This window comes from Piliocolobus tephrosceles, chromosome 1 (assembly GCF_002776525.5).
Source record: "Piliocolobus tephrosceles isolate RC106 chromosome 1, ASM277652v3, whole genome shotgun sequence".
Classification (NCBI taxonomy): domain Eukaryota; kingdom Metazoa; phylum Chordata; class Mammalia; order Primates; family Cercopithecidae; genus Piliocolobus; species Piliocolobus tephrosceles.
Window position 1 is genome coordinate 169,318,565 of NC_045434.1, and position 25,547 is coordinate 169,344,111.

A 25,547-nucleotide genomic window follows, 5' to 3' on the forward strand; every position below is an offset into this window, starting at 1 on the left:
AATGAAATCATCACTGTGAAACCCTTTGTAAACTATAGGGTGGCAGAAAAATCTTTTTATTTTTTGAGACAGAGTCTCACTCTGCCACCCAGACTTCAGGCTGGAGTGCAGTGGTGTGATCTCAGCTCACTGAAGCCTCCACTTCCCAGGCTCAAGTGATCCTCCCACCTCAGCCTCTGGAGTAGCTGGGACTATAGGCGTACACCACCATGCCCAGCTAATTTTTGTATTTTTTGTAGAGACAGGATTTCGCCATGTCACCCAGGCTGGTCTTGAACTACTGGGCTCAAGCAATTCGCCCACCCAGGCCTCCCAAAGTGCTGGGATTACAGGTGTGTGCCACTACACCTAGCCTCCAGGAGACTCTTTGATAGCAGTTAGGAGCACTGAGAAGAAGGGGGCAACTAACTCTAATGGAAAGAAGGGAGGATCAGGAAATGGGCAAGTAACACTGGAATTGAAGCCTGAAGGATTAAGGAACATTTCAAGGACAGAAGAGGAAGTTTGACACAGCATGAGCAAAGGTGAGGAAGAGGATGATACACTTAGAAAACCAAGAGCAGGCTGATACATAACCATACTGGTCCCAGTACCCCTCCCTCCTCTGGTACCAAGGCTACACCTTAAGCTATGGCCTTGCAGTCATCCTCCAACTGGATCTGAGCTCTGGCTAAGCTGAGCCTTGGCCTGGCCTAGAGTCACTAAACCATGGGCATGGATACAATGTAAATAACATTGCCTATTTCTGCAAAATACAAATGTGCTCCCAGGGTTATGCTTGCATCCTGGAAGGGGGAGTAACACAGGAGAGCACAGGCCTTTACAGTCAGCACAAACCACACCAGCTATGACAACCCAGGACACTAACCACCTTACTGAACTTCCTTTTTCTCATCTGTTAAGTGAGGAAAATAAAACTCACCTACCCATGAGGATTGTTGTGAATGACACAGAACTTGAAGGGATGTCTTGTACAGAATTGGACTTAACACACTGGTTCCCATAACACATCCTCACATCAGCATAAGCTAGCATCTGATAACAATGTTCTGAAGTGCTGGAACCCAGGTGAGGAAGATATCCTTTTGGAATCATGCAAGAGTGTGAAAAAATACAGTACAGTTTAAGGACTATGAAAGGAAGTAAGGTTACAAATTCTGCTTATCTGGTTGGACTCTGGTAATAGTTTGGGACATGGTTTAGAATAAGAATAAGCTTCTTCCTCATTTGATTTCATGGTACTCTAGTTAAGAATCTGAACCAAGCCGGCTAAAAGCACAAAAATCTAGTCTTAAAATGTGCTAATCAACAAAAATTTACTTTTATTTTCTGAAAAACTTAAACAGATAAATGACAAAATATGCTCATGAATAGTCAACAATAAGGCGAGGAAGGAATTCACACTCTATTCCTCAAAGCAGCTCCGCAGGGCTTATGAAACAAGCTTCTGATACAGTTTATACTGTAGTTGAAGCTGGTTTCAGAAAAGTTTCATGCTGGGTAAGAAAACTCGGTGAACTCTTTGGCAAAGTCTCTTTCTGGCCTTTCCTCTTCTGCCAGTTTTGGTCATGGTCCCACCCAAATAAAATGGAGGGATTCGGATTTATCATTACATATAATCTTTCATCTAAACACTGCAAGTGCATAAGTCTCACCATGCCCTACAAACTCACTCACATAAACAGTATGCCCTACAAACTCACTCACATAACAGGAAACATGCCAAAGATAGACACCCAAAATTGTAAAAAAAAAAAAAAAAAAAAAAAAAAAAAGCCAGGTGCAGTGACTCATGCCTGTAATCCCAGCACTTGGGGAGGCCAAGAAGGGCGGATCATGAGGTCAGGAGTTCGAGACCAGCCTGACCAATACGGTGAAACCCCGTCTCTACTAAAAAATGTAAAAATTAGCTGGACGTGGTGGCATGTGCCTGTAGTCCCAGCTACTCAGGAGGCTGAGGCAGGAGAATTGCTGGAACCTGGGAGGCGGAGGTTGTAGTGAGCCGAGCTAGAACCACTGCACTCCAGCCTGGGCGACACAGCGAGACTCCGTCACACACACACACAAAAAAGTAAAAAAATATATTTCTCTTTCCTCCACCCCTCTATTCTTTTGACATGAGGTCTCACTCTGTCATCCAGGATGGAGTGCAGTGGTGCAATCTCGGCTCACTGCAACCTCTGCCTCCTGGGCTCAAGTAGTCCTCCCACCTCAGCCTCCAAGTAGCTAGGAGTAAAGGTGCACACCACCACGCCCAGCTAATTTTTGTATTTTTTGGTAGAGACGGAGTTTCGCCATGTTGGCAAGGCTGATCTTGAACTCCTGAGGTCAGACAATCCACCCGCCTTGGCCTCCCAAAGTGCTGGGAGGCACCACACCCAGCCACAGATAAATAAATAAATAAATAAATTCTTTTTCCCCCTCTCCAACAGGGGTGCTGCCTTCTAAACACCACATTGTCAAGCATATGCTTCCCACACTTTTCTCATAGCTTCACATGACGATAACAACTAAGGAAATTTAATATAAATATCAAAGTCTCCCTGTAGGTCTTTCTTTTCTCTTCTAGGTGAACAGGTCCCGCTCCCATGACAAGCTCCCAAAGTGAAAAAATTGTCCAGGGCTAGAGAAAAGTAACTGGCATAGCTGTTCCAACACAAGCTCCCAGGTCTTCCCAGAGTCCACAGTTTGAGTCTTCAAAATTGCTGCTGAAAGGCTGCAGCATGAGTCCAACCTGACTTGGGATTATGGCTATCATACAAATCCAACCTTTTGTAACATATATAAAATCAACAATCAAAGGCCAATGAGACAGCCAACTCACAAACTCCAACGACAACTGATGCGCAATTACTGCCAGGGCAGAACACCGGACACTGAGGGAGAGTGCAGACCTCTTAGTCCCTTAGGTTCAGAAGGGCATATGACGCAGAGTGGGCCTCTGATAATTCATGAAATGCATTCTGAAGTCGTCCAGAATGGAGGCTGCAATCTGCTGTGCTTGGGGAGTTGCCTCACTGTGCTCCTGGATATCACACAAAAGCTGCAATCCTTCTTCTTCAACTAACATTTTGCAGTATTTGCTGGCTGAAAGAAAACCAAGCAGAGACACTCCATGGACAACTGGCATTTTAAATATTCCCACGTCACCACATTCACCTTGCTGAAGAAAGAATACAAAGGTTTAAGTGCTTTGGTCTAGGAATTAACAGACAAAATGAGTCAATCAATTCTAAAGCAGTACGTCAAAACTTAAATAATGCTTGGCTTGTATGAGATAACAGTTGCTCATTTTGGTATGTTTACTCCCAGACAACCCTATCTTCAAGCAATTTTTTTTTTTTTTTTTTGAGACAGAGTTTTGCTCTTGCTGCCCAGGCTGGAGTGTAGTGGCGCAATCTCGGTTCACTGCAACCTCCACCTCCCAGGCTCAAGCAATTCTCCTGCCTCAGCCTCCCAAGTAGCTGAGATTATAGGCATGCGCCACCACACCTGGCTAATTTTTTTGTATTTTTGATAGAGATGAGTTTCACCATGTTACTCAGGCTGGTGTTGAACTCCTGACCTCAGGTGATCCACCTGCCTCAGCCTCCCAAAGTGTTGGGATTACAGGCGGCCACCGCACCTGGCCCAAACATCTTTTAATCCTAGCTAAATGATGTTGAAAACACCAGATGTTAAATAAAATATAATTCATAAATGTTAATGCATAGATCAATGTACAAACTAAAGGAATTTTCCAGGAGCTGGAAATAAAGAGTACTTCAGCTAGTGTAAGCTAACCTGCAGCTAAGCCTGCAGCAGAAAGAAACTGGTGGTCTTAGTAATCGAGGCATTTAAATTTCAGCTTGCAGAATTGGAGGCAAAATCCATACATAAAAGTAGACCGACAAAGGGCTAGATAAGAGAAGGGATTAGATACTGAAGCATCTCTGTCGTAGATGGGGCTGTAGGGGTATACGAGAGTAGGAGAGGAGAAATCTTCTCATGATCACAATCCCAAGCGGGTAATAAGGTTTGAATTTACACTACCTGAATGTTGCTGAGAAATGAATATAAAAAATCTAGCACAAGCCTAGGGAAACCTCTGGAGCACTTCACAGAAGCGAATACAAAACTGCCACAGGGACACGCCAATCCATTCTAGAATGAATTCTCGGAAAAACAAGCCCTGATAAAGTTGACTTCACAATCCAAAACTGCCCCCACTCAACATAACACACATAATAAGATCAGATAAAGACCACAAAATAATTACTTTTAAAGAAGAAAAAAATAGGCCGGGCGCAGTGGCTCAAGCCTGTAATCCCAGCACTTTGGGAGGCCGAGACGGGTGGATCACGAGGTCAGGAGATCGAGACCATCCTGGCTAATACGGTGAAACCCCGTCTCTACTAAAAAATACAAAAAAACTAGCCGGGCGACGAGGCGGGCGCCTGTAGTCCCAGCTACTTGGGAGGCTGAGGCAGGAGAATGGCGTGAACCCGGGAGGCGGAGCTTGCAGTAAGCTGAGACCCGGCCACTGCACCCCAACCGGGGCGGCAGAGCAAGACTCCGTCTCAAAAAAAAAAAAAAAAAAAAAAGAAGAAAAAAATAGGAATATCTGAAAAAGAAGCAAATAAAACGTTCAAACATTTAAAAATATATCACTGAAATTAAAGACTTAGTCCAAGAGCAGATTCAGACCCAGGTGACCGGATGCAGTGGCTCACGCCTGTAATCCCAGCACTTTGGAAGGCTGAGGTGGGTGAATCACCTGAGGTCAGGAGTTTGAGACCAGCCTGGCCGACATGGTGAAGCCCCATCTCTACTAAAAATACAAAAAAGTAGACGGGCATAGTAGTGGGCCTCTATAATCCCAGCTACTCAGGAGGCTGAGGCAGGAGAGTCACTTGAACCCAGGAGGCAGAGGTTGCAGTGAGCTGAGATCATGCCACTACACTCCAGCCTGGGCAACAAAAGCGAAACTCTGTCTCAAAAAAAAAAAAAAAAGAAATAAAAGAAAAAGATTTAGACTCAGTTAAAGAGAAATAGGCCAGACATAGTGGTTCATTCCTGTAATCCCAGCACTTTAGGATGCCTGGGCAGGAGGATCAAGGCAATGTAGTGAGACCATGTCTGTACAACAAAATAAAAAAATTAGCTGGGTGTGATGCTACATAGTCCCAGCTATTCAGGAGGCTGAAGTGGGAGAGTCACCTGAGCCCAGGAGGTTGAAGCTGCAGTGAGCTGTGACTGTGCCACTGCACTCCAGCCTGGGCAACAGAGTGAGACCCTGTTTCAAAAAAAAGAAAAGAAAAGAAAATTACCTATCAAGAAATGATAATTGGGCTGACAGTAGACCTGGCCAGGCGTCATGGCTCATGCCTGTAATCCCAGCACTCTGGGAGGCTGAGGCGAACATCTGAGGTCAGGAGTTTGAGACCCAGAATGGCCAACATGGTGAAACCCCGTCCCTACTAAAAAAAAAATTAAAAATTAGCCAGGTGTGGTGGTGCATGCCTGTAGTCCCAGCTACTCAGGAGGCTGAGGCAGGAGAATCCCCTGAACATGTGAGGCAGAGATCCCACCACTGCACTCCAGTCTGGGCGACAGAGACTGTCTCAAAAAAAAAAAAGAAAAAAAACTAAAAATATTTTCTCCCAAATGCTAAAATAAAGTAACTATCTGGAATTCTATACCCAGTTATATTATTATTTAAGAGTAAGAATAGGGGTGGGGTGACAGATTTTGTCAGTAATACACCATCGAAACCTGAATCCAGAAAAGGAGTGGTGGGGGTTAAAAAAAAAAAAAAAAAAAGAAAGCAGGATGAGCAAAGAAAATGGTATTTAGCAAACTGAGGCTAGGCGCAGTGGCTCATGCCTGTAATCCCAGCACTTTGGGAGGCTGAGGTAGGAGGATCACTCAAGCCCAGGAGTTCACAACCAGCCTGGGCAACATAGCAAGAGCCTGTCACTTTTTGTTTTGAAGTGTTTTTTTTTTTTTTTTAATTTAAAAGAAAAAAAAAATAAATACATTTTTCTAAAGAAATACTTATTTGTCATAGAGATGGGAATTCTCTTTAGGTTGACTTATAACTCTAACATCATGCTGATAAAAATACTGTAAGGGTTGCTATTTGGGGGGAAAACCCCAGGCATGGTGGTGTACATCCATAGTCCCAGCTATTTGGGAGGCTGAGGTGACAGCATCACCTGAGCTGAGACTGCAGTGAGCTGTGATCAAGCCACTGCACTTCAGCCTGGGCAATGAAGTGAGACCCTGTCTCAAAAATAAAATAAATAAAATTAAAATAAAATAAAATAAATTTTAAAAATAAAATAAGATGCTTACCCTTCTAATTGTTGTGAAGATTAAATGATTTATTCATGAAGTGCTTACAACATTGCCTGGCACATAATAAGTACTCAACTGAATCCCAGCTGCGGTTAGTTTCTCCTGTTATAACTGTATGAGTCTGTTTCAGGGCTATTCTGATCCAGTCACCGGCTATCTATCTATTCATATGTCAGAACCACTCATGGCACCATTTTACAATGTTAAGAGAAGTCTACAGGCAAGCTCCTAAAAACCACATTTCTTTCCTTCTTTCTTATCTTAGAGACAGGAGTCTTGCTCTGTTCCCCAGGCTGGAAGTAGGCAGTTGCATCATCATGGCTTACTGTGGCCTTGAACAAGTGATCCTCCTTGCACAAGTGATCCTCCTGACTTGGCCTCCCAAAGTGCTGGGACTACAAGCGGGAGCCACCAGGCTGAGCCCATAAAAAACATTTTTCTGGCCAGGCACGGTGGCTCATGCCTGTAATTCCAACACTTTGGGAGGCCGAGGCAGGCAGATCACCTGAGGTCAGGAGTTCGAGAACAGCCTGGCAAACATGGTGAAACTCCATCTCTAACAAAAATATAAAAATTAGCCAGGTGTAGTGGTAGGCACCTGTTATCCCAGCTCTACTTGAGAGGCTGAGGCAGGAGAATTGCTTGAACCCAGGAGGCAGAGGTTGCAGTGAGCCAAGATAGCACCATTGCACTCCAGCCTGGGCAACAAGAGTGAAATTCTGTCTCAGAAACAAACAAACAAACAAACATTTTTCTTTGTTCTTTCCTGTTGATTCTGTCAGATAAACTTTAGAATAATTTTCAGATCCTCCATCTCCTACCTATTCATTTGAATTATATTACATTAATAAACTGAAAAGAAATGACATCTATATGTCTAATAGGTCATTCCATCTTAGAAAATGGAATGCTCTTATAATCATTTCAGGCTTTTAAATTATCTCATAGTTTTCTGCATATGTCTCATTACTTGTTAAAGGCATTTTAAAATATTTTATGTTTTTGTTAATAATGTGAGTGGTGGTATACTTTCCTTTAATTATATTTTCTGATTTTTGCTGGCATTATAAAACCATTGGTTTTTATACACTTGCTTTACAGCTAGTCAACAAGCTAAACTTTTAATTCTAAAAGTTGTCTCTTGGGTTTCCTGTTATAAATAGCTTGTATCTCCTATAATACAATGAAAAATTGTATACTAATTCTCAACAAAAGATATCAATGGAAAATTCTCAAAGGGGATTGTGTTTTTTTAAGACAGAGTACAGTGGCATTCTCATAGATCACTGCAGCCTCAAACTGCTAGGCTTAAGGGATACTTCCACGTTGGCCTCACGAATAGCTGCAACTATAGATGCATGCCATGCACACCTGGCTAATTTTTTTTTTAATGTAAAAAACATAGGTGGGGTCTTGCTATGTTGCCTCAGCTGGTCTCAAACTCCTGGCCTCAAGCGATCTCCTGCCTCAGCCTCCCAAAGTGCTGTAATCTCAGCACTTTGGGAGACACCTCACCTGGCCTCAAAAGGGATTTTAAATGGCAAAACATGCAAAAAATATTTAATGTGTTTGGGAAATAACCCCTGACTCCTGGCCTCCCAATCTCCCCTAGACCATTACACAGAAGCAGGTCCATGTTTTACTAAAGGAAGAGTGTCAGCAATAAACTGTTGAGTGAAAAGACCAAGCTATAGGACAGCATGCACAGAATGAGCCCATTTTGTTAAAAACTATATTTCACATACACAGCACATACTAAATATAGCATGGATATAGAAAAGTATCTGGGAGATTATTAAATTATTAACGGTGCTTGTCTGTGGGGAATACAAGTAGGAGCAAACTTTTACCTTCTATTTTGCTTGCTATCTACCCTCAAATAGATTACTAATTCTGAAGCATTGTTTTAAGCTAGTAAGATCTTTTTTCAGTTTCTTTTTAAACATACCTAAATTCAGAGGACAGAAGTAGACAATTTTTGCACATCCACCTTGAACTTAATCATTACACAGAAAAATAGCTGGAAAACTATTATGTTTTGAATATATGTTGAATACATACGATTTTTACTGCAGACATGACACACAGCCCATAGTGCCCAGAGCTGAACCTCTGGTTGAGAGAAGTTGCCAAGGAGTGGGAAAAATGTCTTGAGAGATCTGAAACAAAAAAAAGTACAAAGATGTTAATCCAGAACTCAGGCCAGTATTCAGGGATATAATAATTAATACTATATAATTAATATAATAATGTATATAATTTTCATGGCCATGCACAGTGGCTCATGCCTGTAATCACAGCACTTTGGGAGGCCAAGGCAGGTGGATCGCTTGAGCTCAGGAATTCAGGACCAGCCTGGGCAACAAACAAACAAACAAACAAAAAAATTAGCTGGGCCTGGTGGCCCACGCCTGTGGTGCCAAGTGGGAGGATTCTCAAGTGGGAGGATCACTTGAGCCTGGGAAGTCAAGGCTGCATTGAGATGTGATCCTGCCACTGCATTCCAGCTCCAGCCTGGGCAACAGAGCGAGACCCTGTCTCAAAGGGTTGAAAAAAAAAGAATTTTCAACATTTTCCCCTTAGGGTCAACTCCTCCCTGTGACCGAGCATACAATGAAGCTATTATTTAAGAAATTGCAGCCGGGCGCGGTGGCTCAAGCCTATAATCCCAGCACTTTGGGACGCCGAGACGGGTGGATCACGAGGTCAGGAGATCGAGACCATCCTGGCTAACACGGTGAAACCCCGTCTCTACTAAAAAAATACAAAAAACTAGCCGGGCGAGGTGGCGGGCGCCTGTAGTCCCAGCTACCTGGGAGGCTGAGGCAGGAGAATGGCGTAAATCCGGGAGGCGGAGCTTGCAGTGAGCTGAGATCCTGCCACTGCACTCCAGCCTGAACGACAGAGGGAGACTCCGTCTCAAAAAAAAAAAAAAAAGAAATTGCAGCCGGGCGCAGTGGCTCACGCCTGTAATCTCAGCTCTCAGGGAGGCAGAGGCGGGAGGATAGCTTGAGCCTAGGAGTTTGAGACCTGCCTGGGTAATACAGCGAGACCCTGTTCTCCACAAAAAAAAAAAAAAAAAAAAAGAAATTGCATTCTGTACTGGACACTTTATACGTTCAATATCTCACTGCATCCTCAATCTTACACACTGTCAGCCTCATTTTACAGACAAGGAAAACTGACTTTCTAGAAATGACTTTTCCAATATCACAGAGAAATAGGATTTGAACATAACGCTAACTGACTGTAACAGTCATCACTGTATCACTGAGTACAGCCTTTAAGAAAAGCACAACATTGGGCCAGGCGCGGTGGCTCACACCTGTAATCCCAGCACTTTGGGAGGCCGAGGCAGGCAGATCACGAGGTCAGGAGACCAAGACCATCCTGGCTAACATGGTGAAACCCCATCTCTACTAAAAATACAAAAAATTAGCCGGGCGTGGTGGCAGATGCCTGTAGTCTCAGCTACTTGGGAGGCTGAGGCAGGAGAATGGCGTGAACCCGGGAGGCGGGGCTTCCAGTGAGCCAAGATCACGCCACTGTACTCCAGCCTGAGGAACAGAGCAAGACTCCGTCTCAAAAAAAAAAAAAAAGAAAAGAAAAAGAAAAGCACAACATCATGAAATTACCTATAGGTCACCAATGCTGTCATCTTACAACTTGAACTTGGCCAATTCTGGATGGTTGCATGCTACTCCAAAAACAAGAGAGAGAAACCAAGATTTGAATAATTCACCATTTACAACAAAATTTTTCAAAATCTGGGAATGACTGAACAAATTTAGACACACCTACTTGGCAAAATATCAATCACATAACGATTATATACACAGAATATCTTAACAGTGTGGGAAAAAATATAAGAATAAGGAGCATCTGTTTAAAGATACTGGACTGAGCACACATTTGTACCTCTACTCCCTCCATAATCCCATTAACAGAAAGTAAAACAAAGAACAATGCACATGGAAAAATGGTAACTCATTTAATACCTAGCACTTGGAAAGGTTAAAACACAAACCAGGCTGGACGCGGTGGCTCATGCCTGTAATCCCAGCACTTTGGGAGTAGAGGTCTCTACCAAAAAAAAAAAAAAAAAAAAAATCAGCTGGGTGTGGTGGCAGGTGCCTGTAGTCCCAGCTACTAGGGAGGCTGAGGCAGGAGAATGGCGTGAACCCCGGGGGCGGAGCTTGCAGTGAGCTGAGATTGCGCCACTGCACTCCAGCCTGGGCGACAGAGCAAGACTCTGCATCAAAACAAAACAAAACAAAACAAAAAACACAAACCAATTTGAAGAGAACCCCTAAGAGACTTAAAAATTTGGCACATGAGGTACTTCCTGAAGTGAAATTACAGGTTGGGTTGAAAATAGGAGGACTGGGCCGGGCACGGTGGCTCATGCCTGTAATCTCAGCACTTTGGGAGGCCAAGGCAGGTAGACCACCTGGGGTCAGAAGTCCGAGACCCGCCTGGAAAACATGGTGAAACCCTGTCTCTACTAAAAAAATAAAAATTAGCCGGGTATGGTGGTGTGTGCCTGTAATCCCAGCTACTCAGGAGACTGAGGCAGGAGAATCGCTTGAAGCTGGGAGGCGGAGGTTGCAGTGAGCGGAGACGGCGCCACTGCACTGCACTGCAGCCTGGGCGACAGAGCAAGACTCCATCTTGGGGAAAAAAAGAAAGAAAGAAAAAGAAAATAGGAAGACAGGTTCAAAGGATTAGGACTCCCAGATTTCTTCTGTGATCCTTAATAAAAACGTCTGGATTGGGCAACCGCATAAACAACTCAGGGTGGGAACACCATGCTAAAAACAGGGATGTGTCTGGAGTTAAAATCTAAATACTAAATGTTGAGATTCCCTGCCCCTCAACTCTCTTCTTTTACTAGGCTTTCAGACTATTGGCAATGAAGCTTATAATTTTTTTTTTTTTTGAAGATGAAATTTCACTCTTGTTGCCCAGGCTCGAGTGCGATGGCACGATCTCGGCTCACTGCAACATCTGCTTCCCGAGTTCAAGCAATTATCCTGTCTCACCCTCCAAAGTAGCTGGGATTACAGGTGCCTACCACCATGCCCGGCTATATATATATATTTTTAATTTTATTTATTGGCCAGGCATGGTGGCTCACTCCTGTAATCCCAGCACTTTGGGAGGTTGAGGCGGGCAGATAACCTGAGGTCAGGAGTTCGAGACCAGCCTGGCCAACATGGTGAAACTCCATCACTACTGAAAATACAAAATTAGCTGGGCATGATAGTACGTGCCTGTAGTCCCAGCTACCTGGGAAGCTGAGGCAAGAGAATCGCTTAACCTGGGAGCTGGAGGTTGCAGTGAGCTGAGATCGCGCCACTGCATTCCAGCCTGGGTGACAAGAGTGAGACTCCATCTCAAAAAAAAAAATTATTTATTTTATTTATTCATTTATTTATTTTGGGGACAGAGTCTCGCTCTGCCACCCAGGCTGGAGTACAGTGGCATGATCTCTGCTTACTGATGCCTTGGTCTCCCGGGTTCAAGCAATTCTGCCTCAGCCTCCCGAGTAGCTGAGATTATAGGCATGCACTAACATGCCCAGCTATTTTTTGTATTTTTAGAGGAGATGGGGTTTCACCATGATGGCCAGGCTGGTCTCAAACTCCTGACCTCAGGTGATCCACCCGCCTTGGCCTCCCAGCATGCTGGGATTACAGGTATGATCCACCGTACCCAGCCAAGCTTATAATTTGCACATAAAAGAATAGAAGTTTCTTCTCTAGGTAAGTTCCAACCAGTTTAGGACAAAAGATCTAAAAACACTACCACCAGGGAACACCTATTAAAAGATCAAATCTAGGCCAGGCGTGGTGGCTCATGCCTGTAATCCCAGCACTTTGGGAGGCTGAGGTGGGTGGATCACCTGAGGTCAGGAGTTTGAGACAAGCCTGACTAACATGGTGAAACCCCATCTCTACTAAAAAAAAAAAATATATATATATATATATATATATATATACATAAATTAGCCGGGCGTGGTGGCAGGCGCCTGTAACCCCAGCTACTCGGGAGGCGGAGGGATTCCTTGAATCCAGGAAGCAGAGGTGGCAGTGAGCTATGATTGTACCATTGCACTCCAGCCTGGGCGACGGAATAAGACACATTCTACCCGTCTGCAGTTTTCAATCAGTCCCACTCATAACTGTCCCCACGGACAGCTCAGGATCACCATAACTTTAAGAAAATCTTAACACAAAGGAACAAAATAAATAATAAAAAAAAGCAACTTGCAGGAAACAGAAGCCTTGGAGGAACAGGAAAACTTAAAAATTAGGCTGGGCATGATGACTCCTGCATGTAATCCCAGCACTTTTGGAGGCCGAGGTGGGCAGATCCCTTGAGGTCAGGAGTTTGCAACTAGCCTGGCCAAAATAGTGAAACCTTGTCACTACTAAAAATTAAAAAGTTAGCCAGGTGTGGTGGCACAGCTGTAGTCCAGTGACTTGGGAGGCTGAGGTGGGAGGATCACTTGAACCCAAGAGGTGGAGGATGCAATGAGCTGAGATCACACCACTGTACTCCAGCCCGGGCAACAGACCAAGACTCCATCTCAAAACAAAATAAAACAAAACAAAAATCTATTTTTTAAATTGGTCAGGCATGGTGGCTCACGCCTGTAATCCTAGCACTTCAGGAGGCCAAGGCAGGTGGTTCACTTGAGGTCAGTTCTAGACCAGCTTGGCCAACATGGTGAAATCATCTCTACTAAAAACACAACAATTATTGTGTTTTTACAAGTGTGCATTACCACACCTGTAATCCCAGCTACTTGGGAGGCTGCGTTAGGAGAATCACTTGAACCCAGGAGGCAGAGGTTGCAGTGAGCTGAGATTGTGCCACCGCACTCCAACCTGGACAACAGAGTCAGAGTCTGTCTCAAAAAAGTAAAATAAAATTTTAAATTTCATTATTATGTTGAAAGAGATAAGAGAAAAATAGATATAGGAACTATGAAACAAAAACAGGATATATTTTTAGAAGAGGATTCAGAACAAAAAAGATAAATGAGATAGATATGAAAAGATGAGTCTGGGAAGGCCAATATTCCAGAAAAAAATGATTAAAGAAATGTCCCAGGGAGGAAATGAGCTTCCTGACTGATAAGTACCCAACACAATATATGAAAATAAACCCACAAAAAATAAAAAAAATTAACAAAAAATAAACAAAATCAAAAAAACCCCACAAGGCAAGCCATTGTGATTTCTGAACACTGAGGACAAAGGACAAAAATCTTAAAGCTTAAAAAAAAATTGCACAGGAGTTCTCAACAGTGATCTTGACAAGTAAAAGACAATGGAGCAAACATTTTTAAATTCTGAAGGAAAAATATTTCAAAGCTAGAATTCTATACCCAGCCATTTGATCAATTAAATGTGAGGGTAAAATAAAGGCCTTTTTAAACAGGTATGGTCTCATTTTCATGACTCTCTTCTTAGGAAGCTACTGGAGAATATGATCCAACAAAAGGTGGGAGTAAACCAAGATACAGGGAGGCACATAAGCCAGGAAACACGGAATCCAACACGAGAGAGGCAAAGGGGGTCCCCGAGGATGACAGTAAAGGAATATCTGAGGATGACAGCAGTTCACCATATACGGTATACAAAATAAGCAGAACACATGGGAGGAACGCAAAGGCTCTGGGAAAGAAAATCCTGAGTAGGTGAAGTGTACAGAATATGTATGAAGATTTATACCTTGAGTATACACTTAGAAAGGCTGTGCATAGAAACAGTAAGAAAAAGAATCTTAGTTTCCCAAAGTGGGAAAATGAATTGATAGATTCCTAAAGCGATAAAGTCAAAAACAGCAGCATAATATGTTATTTAGAATTAAGGAAGTTGGCTAGGCGCGATGGCTCATGCCTGTATTCCCAGCACTTTGGGAGGCCGAGGTAGGCAGACTGCTTGAGCTCAGGAATTTGATAACAGCCTGACCAACATGGCAAAACCCCATCTACAAAAAATACAAAAATTAGCTGGCTATGGTGGCACACACCTGTAGTCCCAGCTACTTGGGAGGTTGAGGTGGGAGGACCGCCTAAGCCTCGGAGGTTGAGGCTGCAGTGAGCTATGAATTGTGCCACTGTGCTCCACCCTGGGAGACAGACCCTGTCTCAAAAAAAAAAAAAACAACCAACAAAATAAATAATTTTTTAAAAAACCTGATGGGAAAGAGGACCGAAATAAGTCATATGCAACAAAATGTTAACAGAGATAGTTTTGGGTGGAAAGATACAGGTTAGTAATAAGTTTTTCTATATTTTTCCCACTTTTTTTTTTTTTGAGACGGAGTCTCGCTCTGTTGCCCAGGCTGGAGTGCAGTGGCACAATCTCGGCTCACTGCAAGCTCCGCCTCCCGGGTTCACGCAATTCTCCTGCCTCAGCCTCCCGAGTAGCTGGGACTACAGGCACCCGCCACCACGCCCGGCTAATTTTTTGTATTTTTAGTAGAGACAGGGTTTCACTATGTTAGCCAGGATGGTCTCCATCTCCTGATCTTGTAATCTGCCTGCCTCGGCCTCCCAAAGTGCTGGGATCACAGGCATGAGCCACCGCGCCTGGTCTATTTTTCCCACTTTCTACAATCATATTATTATTATTTAGAAAACTACATTTTCTGTAATTAGAGATTACTCTGGATTTTGTAAAGAAGAATGTGGTTCCTGTACCAGATCTTGGAGAAGAGCACGCCTCTGGAAGTCACGGGATATCCAAAGTTGTCTGTCCGATGTCAGGTGGGCTATGATACCTGCAGCAAAATAGCTGACTTCCATTTCCCTGCTACAGAGTAAACTGTTGATATGCTTCAGCGCATCTTCGGTCACCAGCTTGGAAGAGAGCTCTCTGATTTCTGCTATGTTGTTCTACAGGTCAGGTGGAGCAGAGAACCCCAGAGACGAGAAGGGAGGGGAGAATCAGGAACTGACTTTTTTCACTTTCCTGCTTCTCAGGTCAGATACATTCAGAACACTTACTCCTATACCCACCTCCGCCTCAAGCAAGCCTAAAGCCCACAATCCAACTCCCTTGATGAGGATGATCATTAACAACAGTCACTAAATAGGTACTTACTAAGTGCCAGGCACAGTACTAGATAAATAAAATTGTCTTTTTATCTTTAAAATACTACAAAGAAACGTGACACTAAGCATGACAAACTTGTCAAGTTCACACTGCTAATAACTGGATGAACTAGAGTACAAATCAAGGCCTAACTCAAATACTTAACATTACTGAAGGTCTGCTCAAGGTTATGTTATCTCTTAATAATAACAATGAAAGTTAGGCAGTATTTTCTTTATTTTATATGTTACACTAATTTTCTATGCTGTGTAACAAATTACCACAAACTTAGTGGCGTAAAACAATATGCATTTATGATTCCCTGGTTTCTGTGGGGCAGGCGTCTCGGCATGACTTAGCTAGACCCTCTTCTTTGAGATCTCACAGGGCTGCAATCAAAGTGCTGGCTGGGCTGCATTTTCACCTGGAGGCCCCACTGGGGGAGAATTTACTGCCAGCCTCACTCAGACTGCTGGCAGAATTCATTTCCCATGGCTGCAGGACTGAGTGATTCAGTTTCTTGCTGGAGGCCACGTTTAGCTCCTAGAAGCTGCCCCAAGTTCCTTAAACTGTGGGCTCCTCCCTCCTCCAACCACTTACTTCATGACTGTTTGCTCCGTCAGAGCCACAGAGAAAGAGTCCCTACAGTGGGCCTGCTAGCAGGACAGATTACATATATATAAGTATATAGCAACATAATCATGGGAGTGGTATCTTATCATCTCTGCCATATTCCCTTGGCCAGAATCAAGAAACAGGTCCTGCCCACACTCAAGGGTAGGGGATGTCGGCCGGGCGCGGTGGCTCAAGCCTGTAATCCCAGCACTTTGGGAGGAGGCCGAGACGGGCGGATCACGAGGTCAGGAGATCGAGACCATCCTGGCTAACACGGTGAAACCCCGTCTCTACTAAAAATACAAAAACTAGCCGGGCGAGGTGGCGGGCGCCTGTAGTCCCAGCTACTCCGGAGGCTGAGGCAGGAGAATGGCATAAACCCGGGAGGCGGAGTTTGCAGTGAGCTGAGATCCGGCCACTGCACTCCAGTCCGGGCGACAGAGCGAGACTCCGCCTCAAAAAAAAAAAAAAAAAAAAAAAAAAAAAAAAAAAAAAAAAAAAAAAGGGTAGGGGATGTCAGTCTCAGGAGGCTGGAATCACTGGGAGAATCTGTCTACAAAAATGAAAAACCAAAGGTTTAATGAGGTAAAACAGTCAAAGTAAACACAGCAGTTTGTGTTAGTGTTAACTGCTGCTTCTGATGAACCACTCAGGAAAGCACACCCTAGCACTACTATATTGAGGCACATAGGACACTAAAGATTGAAGCAGATATCGAGATGTCCCCCCACGCCTGTTTTTCCCAAGACCAGCTATATCCCTCATCGATGCATGATTTCAGTGTTAAGTCTATCATGTTACCCCCTAACAAGACATTCTTAGCACAACTGACAGGGGCACCACAGGTGAGTCCCAAGATTTTTCTTATAAATCCTCACATTCTGGATCTCTCAAAAAAAAAAAAAGAAAGAAAGAAAGAAAGTGGGCTGGGTGTGGTGGGTCACACCTATAATCCCAGCACTTTGGGAGGCTGAGGCAGGCAGATCACGAGATCAAGAGATTGAGACCATCCTGGCCTCTCTTTTAGTAGAGACAGTGAAACCCTCTCTCTACTAAAAAAATACAAAAATTAGCCAGGCGTGGTGGTGCACGCCTGTAATCCCAGCTACTCGGGAGGCTGAGGTGGGAGAATCACTTGAACCCTGGAGGCAGAGGTTGCAATAAGCCAAGATCGCGCCATTGCACTCCAGCCTGGGTGACAAGAATGAGACAAAAAAAAAAAAAAGAAAAGTGGACGATCTTTTAGGTCAGCTAGTAGGATATATAGAATTGTTTAGGATATATGAGGCATCAATCCAACTTTCTGGCATTATTTCCCATTCCTTTTCACCTTCCTACTTTTTCCCCAAATTCTAACCATTCTATTTTACAGTGTTCCTCAATGATTACACTTATTTATGACATTATAAATAATCTTCCCTAGCCAAAAATGACTTTGTCCCTTCTTTATACTTTTCCGTACCTTCCAGATTTCCAGTATTAATCATTTATTCCTCTCTGTGAGGCCTTTCACATCTACTTTGTTGTGAGTCCTGTATGTGTGAGATACATGAAGATAGGGCACAGTCCCTCCATGAGTTCAGGACCAAGGCTCCCAATGGACTCAGTGCCTCTCTTGCAGCACTCACTTGTCAGTCGTAAATCAAACACCTATTTGTACACATGTCTAACACTGCCTTCCCAAAGTTATGAGCACCATCACCTTGACATATTTCATGCATCTGTGTCTTTCCAATGCATACGGCATGGCAAAATGAAGGTGCTTACTATATGGCTTTATTACTTATTGAAAAATCTTCACCTTTAGCTTTAGGAAACAAAGAAATGTCTCAATTGTAGAATATCTTGATTGAGAGGCAGTATATAAGTATCAACAAAGAAATTGCTAAAAAAAAATGGACTGCCTGGATAAAGTAGTATAGTAAACTGATTAGTATCAGAGGGTCTGGAGCTAGACTGCCTCAGTGTTTTTTTTTTTTTTTTTTTTTGAGCAGAGTTTTGTTCTTGTTGCCCAGGCTAGAGTACAGTGGCACGATCTTGGCTCACCTCAACCTCTACCTCCCAGGTTCAAGCGATTCTCCTGCCACAGCCTCCCAAGTAGCTGGGATTACAGGCATATGCTACCATGCCCAGCTAATTTTTGTATTTATTTTTAGTAGAGACAGGGTTTCACCTTTTTGGCCAGGCTGTCTTGAACTCCTGACCTCAGGTGATCCACCCACTTTGGCCTCCCAAAGTGCTGGGATTACAGGCATGAGCCACTGTGCCCAGCTGAGTTTGAGTTCTAATTAGGATAAACTGCATTTCTGAGACTCAGATTCTCTATGAAACATGGATAACAGTGTATGGTAGAATACAAAAATAACACAACTTTTCCTATCCCTGTATATACTCCCCATAGCAATGTGACTTTACTGCCTTTAATCTGGGTTTAAATATATAATCTGTGTTGTTCTATGAAACATTAGCAAGGTGACATAAGCAGAGGTTTAAAAAGCACTTGGACAGTGGGGCCTGCCCTCTGAGACTGCCACGTGGAGAAGCCCGTGGACAAAAAGCCTGCCAGCTGGTAAGCAGCACCAACTGTCAGACATGAGAGTCAGGCCTTCTTAGACCCTCCAGCCCCAGTCAAGCTACCAGATGACTGCAGTTACATAAGTGACCCCACATGAGACCAGACAGACCAGAAGAACTTTACAGCTGAGCTGAGCTCAAACTACTGACCCACAGATCCATAAGTAAATTAAACGGCTACTGTTTTAAGCCACTAAGCTATAGTTTGTTCATAACAATAGATAACTGATACACAATGGTATTTACTCTGTAGGGCTAATGTAAAGATTAAATGAGTTTATACATGTAAATTGCTTACATTAGTGCCTACCATACAGTAGGTACTATATAAGTGTTAGGTTTTGTTTTCAAGCAATTAAAATTAATTCAAAACAATTCACCTTACCAAAAGACCAAGTACTTTGCTTTGTATTGCTGACTCTGAAAAGGTCTGTCAAAAAAAATAGATATATACAGGTTACTTTATCATGAAGAAAAGAACTTTACATATAAACTCAATTCTGTCTTCCCACCTCCAAGACTTGGATGAAGATTTCCAATCCTTGATTTTCAATAAAGTGCTTGCAGGCAGCTGGAGACCCATCTGTAAGATTCCAAAGTGCTTTCAAAGTAAACAAGAGGGTGACATCATCTAAATTCTCAGTAGTCTTTTGTTTTACTATTGCTAGAAGTTCCTAAAAACCAAAGAGACAGGGAGTTAGATGCTCTAATGAATAATCAATTGCAGTATAAAGAAAGCAATGTTAAGATGCATCAAACCTCGGTTCTAAACCCAAGTTCTGCCACTTAGTAGCTTTGTGATCTATTTTCTTTCTAGAAAATAAATTACAACTACTTTTTACAGTTTTTCTGAGGATTAAATGAAAAAAATTTAAGTTTAGTGAGCACTTAGTCCGGTTCTTGGCATATGGTCATTAAGTTTATAATCAAGTACATTATTAGCTATTCCATTATTTTTATTTAGAACACTTACTCAACACCTTCTTTAAACCAAGTACAAAAAAAAAAAAAAAGGTGGGGGGGTAGAAGTCAGACAAAAAAAAGTTGACTTTTTTAAATTAAATAAAAGAATTTTAAATTTTGGTTAATTATCTGATGGAAACACATAAAAGCCTAAAATTTAGGCTTTAGGAAGGATGGGAGAAGGGAGCCTCCATACAAAAATAATATGTAACTGAGACCAGAAGAAAAGGAGGTTAAACCAGCCCAATAAGAAATGGGGACAGGCAGGAATGGGGCTCGGGGGAGATGGGGAGGAAGCACATGCCACGCAAAGTTTGGGGCAGGAAAGTCTGCTGCTTTAAGCCACTGAGCAGGTCAGTGGGGCTAGAACACCAGGACAGTGTTCCATCACATGACCTCACATCTTGAAGAGGCCACTGGTTCACTTTGACAGACTGCAAAGTACCATTTGAGATCAACATTTCAAGAAAGAAGTCAAGCTAGTATTTACGGTCTCTTTCAATATCAGACTGTCATGCGAGAGGAAAAAGACAAACAATTTTCACTTTAACCAGCTGATGAAAAGATACATAAAATATAACAAAGCACCAAAGAAATCAGAATGTGTATTTTCAAGAAGAATGAGACCACCTCAAATATTCTGCCCAATCAGTTGAGAATGTGTCAAGAGACTTCATCACAAAAATAAATCTGTGAAAGTCAAGAGGAGAAGAAAAGAGTGGCAGATGAGATGGGTGCACTCACCTAGGCAGCTAGTTAGATGAATGAGAGCAAGACCAGGAGCTCGGGAAGTGAGCCTGTCCCTGAGCGTATCACAGTGGCCAGGCCCTTGATCACACAATTTAGCTTAATGATACTCAAAATAACTGTGCACTGTTACTACTATGACAGATGTCATTTTTTCAACTGAGACCTGTTTTTCGGATGAAAAATCTAAGACACAGAGGAGACTTATCCGTTGTCTATGACAAGTGCCTAGCCTGCTCGCTTTATCTGTATCTTATCTAGTCCTGTTACCCCTCCTAGCAACTTTATGTTCCTGGGATATGTTCCTCCATAACATTATGTGGCAAAACTCCTACTTGAGTTAAGCGTAACTATCAGTTACTTCATACCTCCCAACATTCAACATATTAATGTTGAAAAAGACTGAGTTCACCTGGTCTCAATTTCAACATCTGCTCATAAATTTCAAAAGAGCACTTAACTGTATTTGTCAGTACTACTTTATTTCCTAATGAATTTTCTCCAAAGACTACTACTACTTCTCTCTCCTCAAACTTCAATCACCATCTTCTCACTCCCCTCATTTGATTTCTTCATCTTCTTTTTCATTGAGAAATACACCCACTCGTCCTAACAAAAGCTACCAACCTGCTTGCACTTGCATCAACATACTCTGCCTTCCCTTCTGCTCCAATCTAAAGTCAACATCTTTACTTTTACTCTAAACCCAATTTCTGCACATACAGAGATTCAGCACCAAAATTGTTTCCTTTTATTTTGTTTGTGGCATCAACTTCTCCCTCTTTAGAACTCCTCTCGTGGGCACAAAATATGTCTTAATGTAGTCGATCTTTTTAAAGACTGACCCCACCTCTGCTTTCCTTCTCATTAAATTATATCAAAAAGTTACACCCATTTCTCACTTCCCATTTGCTATTCCATCCTATTCCAATCAGGTTTTGGCCTACCACCCCACTGAAATAAGCAAGTTCACTAATGACTTCCTCTCACCAAATCCAGTGGTCAACTCTGTCCTCATGTCACTCCATCACTCAGTAGTATTTGATATAATGGCCCAATTTTTCCTGAAACATTCCTCTTGGATTCTAAAACACCCTCTCTCGGTTTTGCTTCTATTGCACTTTGGATGCTCCTTCTCAATCTCCTTTTCTGGTTCATCCTTTTTTTCCCCCTCAATAAACAGGTACATCTAGGAGAAACTGTGGGTTCAATTCCAGACTACCACAATCAAATAACAAATAACACAAATTTGTTCTCCCACTGCATACAAAAGCTATATTTACAGTATAATGTAGTCTGCTAAGTGCGCAATAGCACTGTGTCTAAAAAACAATGTGGATACCCTTTTTTTTGAGACAGTCTCACTGTGTTGCCAAGGCTGGAGTACAGTGGTATGATCTCAGCTCACTTCAATATCCACCTCCCGGGTTCAAGGGATTCTCCTGCCTTAGCCTCCCAAGTAGCTGAGATTACAGGCTCGTGCCACCACGCCCGACTAGTTTTTGTATTTTTAGTAGAGATGGGGTTTTGCCATGTTGGCCAGGCTGGTCTCAAACTCCTGACTTCACGTGATCCGCCCGCCTCAGCCTCCTAAGGTGCTGGGCTTACAGCATGAGCCACCACACCCAGCCCAATGTAGATACTTTAATTTAAAAATATTTTATGGCTGGGTGCAGCAGCTCACGCCTTTAATCATAGCACTTTGGGAGGCAGTGGCAGGAGAATCGCTTAAGCCCAGGAGCTCAAGACCAACCTGAGTGACATGGCTAGAACCTATCTCTATCAAAAAAAAAATGTAAAATTTTAAATGGGTGTGGTGATATGCACCGGTGGCCCCACCTACTCAGGAGGCTCAGGCAGGAAGATCACTTGAGCCCAGGAGGTCGAAGCTGCAGTTGAGATGTGTCCCCACCACTGCACTCCAGCCTGGGTAACAGACTCAACCTTAAAAAATATGTATATATATAGATTAAAAATGCTGAATCACCTGAGCCTTCAGCAAGTGGTAATCTCTTTGCTGGTGAAGGGTCTTGCCTCAATGTTAATGGCTGCTGACTGTTCAAGGTGGTGGCTGCTGGCAATTTCTTAAGATAGCAATGATGCTTGCCCCATCAATTGACCCTTCCTTTCAAGAAAGAACTTCTCTTTTTTTTTTTTGAGACGAAGTTTCACTCTTGTTGCCCAGGATGGAGTGCAATGGCACGATCTCGGCTCACTGCAACCTCTGCCTCCTGGGTTCAAGTGATTCTCCTGCCTCAGCCTCCTGAGTAGCTGGGACTACAGGAATACACTACCACGCCTGGCTAATTTTTGTAGTTTTAGTAGAGACAGGGTTTCACCATGTTGGCCAGGCTGGTCTCGATTTCTTGACCTCGTGATCCGCCCTCCTCGGCCTCCCAAAGCGCTGGGATTACAGGCATGAACCACTGTGTAACTTCTTTCAAATTTGGAGTCAATCCTCTCAAACTCTGCTGCTGTCTCATCCAACTAGGTTTTTTTTTCTTTTTTTTTTTTGAGACGGAGTCTTACTCTGTCGCCCAGGCTGGAATGCAGTGGCCGGATCTCAGCTCACTGCAAGCTCCGCCTCCCGAGTTTATGCCATTCTCCTGCCTCAGCCTCCCGAGTAGCTGGGACTACAGGCGCCCGCCACCTCGCCGGCTAATTTTTTGTATTTTTTTTTTTTTAGTAGAGATGGGGTTTCACCGTGTTAGCCGGGATGGTCTCGATCTCCTGACCTCGTGATCCACCCGTCTCAGCCTCCCAAAGTGCTGGGATTACAGGCTTGAGCCACCGCGCCTAGCCCCAACTAGGTTTATATAATAAGTCAAAGTCCAACAACGTTCACAGAATCTTCACCAGAACTAGATTCCATCTCAAAATACGTCTTTGCTCTTCCCTAACAAGCAATTCTTCATGTGTTAAAGTTTTAGATTGCAGCAATTCAGTCACATCTCCAGGCTCCATTTATAATTTTAGCTCTCTTGGCATCTACAGTTACTCCTTCCACTAAAGAATTGGACCCCTCAAAGTTATCCACAAGGGTTCCAACCAACTTCTGAACTCCTGGTAATGTTCATATTTTGACCTCCTCCCAAGAATCATGAATACTCTTTTTGTTTGTTTGTTTTTGAGACAGGGTCTGTCTCTGTCACCCAGGCTGGAGTACAATGGCACAATCACCGCTCACTGCAGCTTCAGTCTCCTAGGGTTCCAGTGATCTTCCCATCTCAGCCTCCTAAGTAGCTGAGAGTACAAATGCATGCCACCATTCCTGGCTAACATTTTATAGAGACAGGGTTTCACCATGTTGCCCAGGCTGATCTCAAATTCCTGGCCTCGAGTAATCTGCTCGCCTTGGCCTCCCAAAGTGCTAGAATTACAGACATGAGCTACTGCTATGTATTTTCTTAATGGTATCTAGAATGGTGAATCCTTTCAAAAGGTTTTCAGTTTACTTCGTCCAAATTCGTCAGGGGAATCCCTATCTATGGCAGGTCTAGTCTTATAAAATGTTTCTTTGTTCTTTCTTTTCTTTTTTGAGACAGAGTCTCACTCTGTCACGACCCATGCTGAAGTACAGTGGCTCAATCTCGGCTCACTGCAACCTCCGCTTCCCAGGTTCAAGCGATCCTCCCACCTCAGCCTCCTGAGTGGCTAGGATTACAGGCGTATGTCACCATGCCGGGCTATTTTTTTGTATTTTTAATAGAGATGGGGTTTCACCATGTTGGCCAGGCTAGTCTGAAACTCCTGACCGCAACTGATCTGCCTGCCTCGGCCTCCCAAAATGCTGAGATTGCAGGTGTGAGCCACCACACCAGGCCATAAAATGTTTCTTAAATAATAAATAAATAATATAATTAATTAATAAATTACTCTCTGATCCATGGGCTGCAGAATGGATACTGTATAACAAGCAGGAAAATATTAACTTCCTTGCTTGTACATCTCCATCAGAACTCTTGGGTGGCTGGTGCATTATCAATGAGCAGTAACATTTTGAAACAAATCTTGCCTGGTGTGGAGGTTCACACTTAAAATCCCAGCACTTTGGGAGGCCGAGGCAGGCCGAGGCGGGTGGATCACCTGAGGTCAGGAGTTCGAGATCAGCCTGGCCAACATGGTGAAACCCCGTCTGTACTAAAAATTCAAACTGGGCCAGGTGCGGTGGCTCATGCCTGTAATCCCAGCACTTTGGGAGACCAAGGCAGGTGAATCACCTGAGGTTAGGAGTTTGAGACCAGCCTGGTCAACATGGTGAAACCTCATCTCTACTAAAGATACAAAAATATTAGCCAGGCATGGTGGCACACACCTGTAATCCCAGTTACTTGGAAGGCTGAGGCAGGAGAATGGCTTGAACTCAGGAGGTGGAGGTTGCAGTGAGCCAAGATGGGGCCACTGCACTTCAGCCTCAGTGACAGAGGCAGACTCTGTCTCAAAAAAAAATTCAAACTGCCTTCTTGACATCTCAAGCATCTCAGTAATGAACACATCGAAAATCACTCTTGATTTTTATTCTTGATTTCATCTCTATTGTAAACAGACATACAAGCTAACAAGACAAAATAAACCTAACACTAGATATTAGATACTCATAAGCATAAGATTCTATCCGTAACAGCAATGCAAAAAGTAAAACCCTTAGAATAAATGTAAGAAGCATATAATAACATGACAAACACTTGAACATACTTCTGAAGGACATGAAAGACTTGAATAAACACACTCTTGTTCCAAGATAGGGGAAATTACAGGATGTCAATTTTCCTACATCAATCTATAATACAATCCCAAAGAAAATGGGCTTTTTCCCCTAAGAAACAGGAAGCCAATTCTGGTGTCTGCACAGAAAAAACAAATAGATAAGGATAACTGAAAGAATTCTGAGGACAGATCTTAAATATTTACGTATTGATAAAGTTAGTGACCAGGCTGACCAAAATGGTAAAACCCCATCTCTACTAAAAATACAAAAATTAGCTGGGTGTGGTAGCACACGCCTATAATCCCAGCTACTCAGGAGACTGAGGCAGGAGAATCACTTGAACCCGGGACGCAGAGGTTGCAGTGAGCCGAGATGGTGCCAGTGCACTTCCAGCCTGGCAACAGAGCGGGACTGTGTCCAAAAAAAAAAAAAAAAAAGAAAAAAGAAAAAAAAAAGATAAAAGTTAGTGAGTAGACAGACATGCAAATTAA

At 43.1% G+C, this 25,547-nt stretch overlaps 1 protein-coding gene across 2 annotated transcripts in view; it reads right to left on the reverse strand.

Annotated features, from left to right (window-relative positions):
* Positions 1-885: 885 nt before the first annotated feature.
* ZYG11A (zyg-11 family member A, cell cycle regulator) overlaps positions 886-25,547 on the reverse strand; it is a 58,747-nt gene continuing 34,085 nt past the window's right edge. For both annotated transcript variants that reach the window (XM_023188442.2, XM_023188436.2), the window contains 6 exons: positions 19,151-19,312; positions 19,024-19,068; positions 15,056-15,250; positions 9,975-10,036; positions 8,401-8,498; positions 886-3,087 (listed from right to left, as the gene is read on the reverse strand). In XM_023188442.2, coding sequence (XP_023044210.1) covers positions 2,912-3,087; positions 8,401-8,498; positions 9,975-10,036; positions 15,056-15,250; positions 19,024-19,068; positions 19,151-19,312 — 738 coding nt within the window. In that variant the 3' untranslated portion in view covers positions 886-2,911. The remainder of the gene's footprint in view (positions 3,088-8,400; positions 8,499-9,974; positions 10,037-15,055; positions 15,251-19,023; positions 19,069-19,150; positions 19,313-25,547) is intronic.